The sequence below is a fragment of the Ceratocystis lukuohia genome (genome assembly GCF_044167205.1).
Source record: "Ceratocystis lukuohia strain C4212 chromosome Unknown Supercontig5_pilon, whole genome shotgun sequence".
Classification (NCBI taxonomy): Eukaryota; Fungi; Ascomycota; class Sordariomycetes; order Microascales; family Ceratocystidaceae; genus Ceratocystis; species Ceratocystis lukuohia.
Genome location: NW_027263524.1, coordinates 1,497,819 through 1,503,818, shown reverse-complemented (window position 1 = coordinate 1,503,818; position 6,000 = coordinate 1,497,819). Strand labels below are relative to the sequence as shown.

General features: G+C 48.9%; 3 protein-coding genes across 3 annotated transcripts; 2 read left to right on the top strand and 1 right to left on the bottom strand.

Annotated features, from left to right (window-relative positions):
• Positions 1-1,031: 1,031 nt before the first annotated feature.
• On the top strand, positions 1,032-1,571 carry HOO65_050375 (uncharacterized protein; the record flags this gene model as incomplete). The annotated part of the gene is made up of 1 exon (XM_071000868.1): positions 1,032-1,571. One exon carries the CDS (start codon positions 1,032-1,034, stop codon positions 1,569-1,571), a length of 540 nt encoding a protein of 179 aa, XP_070858434.1.
• Positions 1,572-1,661: 90 nt separating this feature from the next.
• Positions 1,662-3,191, top strand: HOO65_050374 (uncharacterized protein; the record flags this gene model as incomplete). Its single annotated transcript, XM_071003346.1, has 2 exons — positions 1,662-1,757; positions 2,718-3,191. The coding sequence occupies 2 exons, from the start codon at positions 1,662-1,664 to the stop codon at positions 3,189-3,191; spliced, it is 570 nt and encodes a 189-aa protein (XP_070858433.1).
• A 1,709-nt stretch (positions 3,192-4,900) lies between these two features.
• HOO65_050373 (uncharacterized protein) lies at positions 4,901-5,424 on the bottom strand (the record flags this gene model as incomplete). The annotated part of the gene is made up of 2 exons (XM_071003547.1): positions 4,901-4,932; positions 4,986-5,424. The coding sequence occupies 2 exons, from the start codon at positions 5,422-5,424 to the stop codon at positions 4,901-4,903; spliced, it is 471 nt and encodes a 156-aa protein (XP_070858432.1).
• Positions 5,425-6,000: the final 576 nt, after the last annotated feature.

Genomic DNA, 6,000 nt, shown 5'->3' with positions numbered 1-6,000 from the left:
AATAGCAAGCTGCCCCTGATCCTCAAACGGAGTACGGCTGCAGCTGCAGCTGCAACTCAACTGCTGATGGCGGTGACATCACCCCAAAAGCCAGGTCTAACTTATTGGAAGCTAGGCTGGTCACCTGCACGTCCGCTTGGCCTCTCTACGGCGTGCCACAAAACGAGGGGGGCTTTGAGAATGATTAGCTCTGGTTTTGTAGCGGCTTGTACTTGTGGCCTTTTGTTTCTCGTCCTGTCCTTCTCGTTCGCGGCTTATATTGGCAGTAGGTACACTCAGAGCGAAGACTAAAAAAGACAGACTATTGAAAAAGCCCTTTTGCTTATCACCTGGTGTTTCTCGTGTCTCTTGTGCTCCTCTGTTCTTTCCTGGTTTTGGAGTTGTTTACACTTTGTGACGCTTTACGTACCGTGACTATGGCTCCGTGAATCTGCCCATCACTTTGTCTATGGCTTGTGACCGGCTTTAGCCTGTTAGTGCCGTCCCGGTCTCGATCGCTCAGTGTTCCACTTCCACTTCGATTGCCGTTTCTACTGCCGCTCCTGCTGCTGCTATTTTGCCCCTTGATTTGTCTCCAAGTGGGAGAGAGTCACATGCCCCAAAGGGCTACAAGCAAATTCGCTTTATTTACCGTTTTATTTCTTAATGTGTTGGATGAAATGTTGGATGAACTACATGGAGGATGGGTACTATGGGGAATCTGCCTTTTGTCGGATTAACCCTGGATAAACCCAAGCCCGAATACTCCAGCGTAAGTGTGCATGATGGAAGAACTTAACACTTTAGAGAAAGAATAGAAAACAAGCTTCACCATAATGATCAATCTGTATACCAGCACGGTTCCACGTGCAGTTGTACAGGATCACAAGTGACTTCCCAAGTGATAAAAATCTGAATTCAGTAGATTGTTCCAACACTGATCAGTTCTCGGTAGAGTTCTGAACAGCAAGGTTACGGAATTCCGAAAAGACAACCTTCAAAGCAAATTGTTCAACAACGACCCCGCAACGAAACCCCCCCCCCTCGACAAGATGCCCCGGACTATGAGCGACGAGAGCAGCCAAGGAAGCCCTGATACACGCACAGCCATCCTAGGTCAACTGTCTGAGATGTCAGGTAGACAGGCCACGACACAGATGGGCTCATCACTCACGAGGGATGAGCGTGTCAAGGCGGTACAAGACATCATCGACATCCTGGACACTCACCAGGTCATGGATGAATGCGCGTGCGACATGCTGGTCGACGTGTTTGGCGATTGGATGGTCGACGACTGGAGAGACCTGGGCGGCAAATATTCCCAACTCCGCTCCAACCTTATTCGCCATGGCGTTTATGTCCCTCATCACCGGATCACTGGTTCGATGATGAACTCAATCGAGGTGGCTTCACGCCCTGTCGATGAGTGGACCGACGAAATGATGAAGCAGTACGCTAACGCCCCAATGGTGTACACAGGGAGCAGCGCACTGCAGGAGCGTCTCACCAAGGAGAGGGTCCTTCGGGACCTGTGGAGTGTGAGGCAATGGATCCTGGGGGCCGAGACACAGGGCGCTCGTCCTACCCAATAACGGGCGGTCCGTGTTGAACAGCCCAAGCAAGGCAATGTGACAAAGGGGACGCAGGATGTGCGTGAGGAGTACCGGCAGGGGAGCGCCACGATGGCGGACAAGGTTGGAGCGGAGTTGGGAATATTTGCCGCCCAGGTCTCTCCAGTCGTCGACCAGCATGTCGCACACGCATTCATCCATGACCTGGTGAGTGTCCAGGATGTCGATGATGTCTTGTACCGCCTTGACGCGCTCATCCCTCGTGAGCGATGAGCCCATCTGCGTCGTGGCCTGTCTACCTGACATCTCGGACAGTTGACCTAGGATGGCTGTGCGTGTATCAGGGCTTCCTTGGCTGCTCTCGTCGCTCATAGTCCGGGGCATCTTGTCGAGGGGGGGGGGGGGGGGGGTTTCGTTGCGGGGTCGTTGTTGAAAAATTTGCTTTGAAGGTTGTCTTTTCGGAATTCAGTAACCTTGCTGTTCAGAACTCTACCGAGAACTGATCAGTGTTGGAACAATCTACTGAATTCAGATTTTTATCACTTGTGAAGCCACTCGTGATCTTGTATAACTGCACGTGGAACCGTGCTGGTATACAGATTGATCATTATGGTGAAGCTTGTTTTCTATTCTTTCTCTAAAGTGTTAAGTTCTTCCATCATGCACACTTACGCTGGAGTATTCGGGCTCGGGTTTACCCAGGGTTAATCCGACAAAAGGCAGATTCCCCACAATACTCATCCTCCAGGGCATTCTTTGAAAGTCGAGATGGCCCTTCTGCTGTCTTGCATGTGAAATAAGCCAAGCCAAAACAAGAGAAAAAGGTAAAGATCAGTGAGAGGAGTTTGAGCCATGACTCGTCAGCGGAAAATGCTGAAAACACAAGTGCATAAAGCATAAAGGCAGAAACTGGCAAAGTCAAACGCTCATGTAAGATCAGGACCACTTGGCCCCAGATCCTCTGTGATGCGTATAGAGTGTACATGTAGAATAAGGACCACTTGGCCCCAGGGAAATGAGAGGGATGACGGCACTGTGACCAAGGGAGTGGCGACCGAAGCTCATCACACAGTGGGCAAGGTTGAGAGAACCCACTCCATGCTGAAAAAGGCGTTCAGTGTGATGGCAAAAGAGAACAGTAGAGTGGACTGAGCGTTCAACCTCCAGATAGCAGTCAAGGCAGTCAACGACACGAGCGGCCCGGAAGGTCTCGTGCTGACGATGCTGGTGTTTGGCGCCTATCCACGGCTGACGTCTGTCAGCGCCCCTTCGCCTTCCATGACAAGGAGGGCCAGGGCAATCAAGATGGCCATGGCGGAACTGGAGCGCTTCAAGAGCACCAGACAGGTCACTGAGGCTCTCACTGCTAAGAATGGTCCGGACCCGGAGACTCCAGCCATCAGCACCCAGGTGTTGACATGGAGAGAGAATGCTGGCAATGGCGTACCAGGATGGTGTGCACTGTTCATGGTCGACAACGGCAATGGGATGACAACGACAATGGCGAGGTCATCAGTCAAGCTGTACAACCTCGACATGGAGGTTGAGACAGCACCACAGCTGCCAAGGCGAGGCAGAGGCAGAGGCAGAGGCAGAGGCAGAGGCAAAAGCAAAAACAGAGGCAGAGGAAGAGGAAAGTAGATTGTTCCGACATAATCCCTTTTTTATTATATTTTCCTTTTTTTCTTGAAATTGTTGCCTTTGTTGCGGTCCTGTCCTCGACCATTTCTTCAGATGCTTTCTAGTCGTGCTGGCTCTCTATCTCTTCTCGTCTTATTATCTCTCCTCTTGATACTGACGCAGCATTCTATACACACTCTATGCATTTACTCGAATTCATTGAGCATTTCTTCATTTCTCTCCCTAGTCTTGCTGCCACCGTCTCAGAAGCCCTGTCCCTCCCTCCCCAACAGCTCGGCTCTAGTCGACTCTATCCCGTCTTCACTACTTCCCTCCACCTTCTCCACTATAGTCACCCCTAAGATCTCCATTTCACCTATTCCCGTCACTACACTGCCGTTAGACACCACGGTCGCGCCCCCTTCTATGCCGACCACTATGCCCACTACCACATCCACCTAGTCTGAGCCAAGCAGTGTCAACGGCTTCCCTTTCATTCGGGCTATCCCTCCTCTAGACAACACTGTTACTGGCACCTGCAAGAAAGCCAAGTGCTGCTCAGGCTTTGAGTGTCATGTTTACGGTGATCAAGCTAAATGTGTAGCGGTTGGCGGTTCTTAATGTGGCACTGTGTGGTGCCCTGGCAATATGAGCTACTGCAATATGTCATGCAGCATGTGTGTGCCACTAGATGTTATGTATAGTTAGTAATTCTGTGGCGAGCAAGTTTTTGGTCCCTTTTAGTTGCGTTACCCTTTTACTAACTCGAGTTTGATAACAAGCATCGAGGAGGTTGGCACTATCACTGAGGGCTGTGCTATCATGATCACATAAAGCCTAGTAGCATGTCACCATCAAATTTACCGACTGGACTAGGCCTCAGTTTGCTTTGCTCCATTAACTTGCTCTCTTACCTCTACGTTCTTATTCACCTTCTTACGCTCTTTTTAACACTCTTTCTGATAACTTCTACGATTCGATATTTCCACCGTTGCTACTCAATCAATATTAAGACAGTTGGAAAATCTGCCACGCAAAAAGATTAGAATACATGAGCACCACGCTCTAGTTATAGATTTTCTCGAGTAAATAATATCCGACAGGCGACCCCTTGAACTATTAAGACATGGCACAAGGTCATGTCTCAAAGCTGGCAGATGCGTGCAGACAACTATGCCTGACAGTATTGTTTTGGTGTGGTGTTATACAATATGTTTTTATTCAAAATTTCGATTATCATAATCATCGTGTTGTGAAACTCCAAGTATTGTAGCCGAAGAAAAACAAAAAGAGCACTGCCCTAGATTTCGAAACATAAATAGCCCTGGGTGTGTGCATTGAGAGGCCAGGGTGCTTGATTTCCTCCTCCTTGTGGGGGAGAGTAGCTTGTGTGAAAATTCGGCTTCCGTCGGCAGTATTTCTTCGACTCTGTTGCAAGCATGTGACCGCAGGGATGGCGCTGAGTGCAAATCACCCATGTCACATCTTTCCCTCGTGACTACTCTTCATACGTCACAATCATATTCTCCAACTAATAATCGTGAACTGATGGTTAGAGATTCAGTCACAAGGACAAGTATGGTTTGGAGAAGGGGTTCACTTCCAGGTATTTAAGTAGCTCGTACAATCACTCGTTAGAAGATAGAAGACAGAGAATACAAGATCAACTTTATACACGCTCCCGCACCTAAGTCTTCACTAAAGACTCAGACTACTCGCTAAGTTGGTTTTCACAGCTTGATGGTTCCTGGTCGAAGAACATCTAGATATCTATTAAGGAGCCTCCGCTAGAAAAATAACAGTTTTCGGTCGTACGCCTAGTTAAGGAAGTCTGGTAGTATTGGAAAAGATTCTCGCTTGAGGTGTCAGGTTCTGGAGGGTTGATAACACCAACAATCCCATACCGGTGACAGAGGCCGCGGGAGCCATGATAGTACCACATAGGTCTCTCGTTCTTGATTTCAATGATAAAGACTTTACTACCATCTTCGACAACGTCCGAAGCAAAGCCTTGGTTATAGTCACAGGGTGTGTTAAAATTGGACTGGACAACAGACTGTTTGCCTGAGTGAAAGCGGAACTCAACTTTGTCACCGACTGCAGCTCGAACTTCTTCTGGGTTGATTGAGTCTCCAACCCAAACAGTATGGGTGGTGGGCTGCCCATCAACAGGGACGGGTAAGTCATCGGAAAGTCTTCCGGGGCTGGCCATGATGGCAGTAGCAGCAAGCAGCACAGATATGGCGAAACGCATGTTGGCAGATGGGAGAAAGAAGAGTGAGGGAAATAAATGCGAGTTGAAGAAACAGAACCAGGCTTGGTCTGGGGAGAAAAAGAAGCTTAGCAAGCAGATGAAGTAACGAGGGTGACAAAAGCGATGAGGAGGCGAAAGCAAGAGTGTTTAAGTAAAGCCGTTGTCTCCTGCCTGCCAATACACAAATTTGCGAGGCCACTCTTTTGCCGAGCGAGCTAATGTATTTTTTGCATCGCCTGCAGGGAGCCAACTCCGGACTTGCTGAGAATGTCAGACAAAGTTGGCTCCCAAAGCAGGTGTGATGGGTATGGTATGTCCATGATAGTACAGTAAAGAAAGAAGGGCAGGGCCGTGTAGTGGCCCGGGCAGGCTTGGCCCACTGGCAGATGACCCGATTTGGGAGCGAAAGAACATATGTAGTGTGCTTTTCTGTTTTATATCCTTATTCCATCGACATTTCATCAGTGCTCATGTAAATCCTAATCGCCGCTGTACTTATATCCGATACAGCCAACTGAAGGCTAATGATGCTGACATGTAAACTAGCGCTGTGATTGGCTAGTAGCCACCCTACTT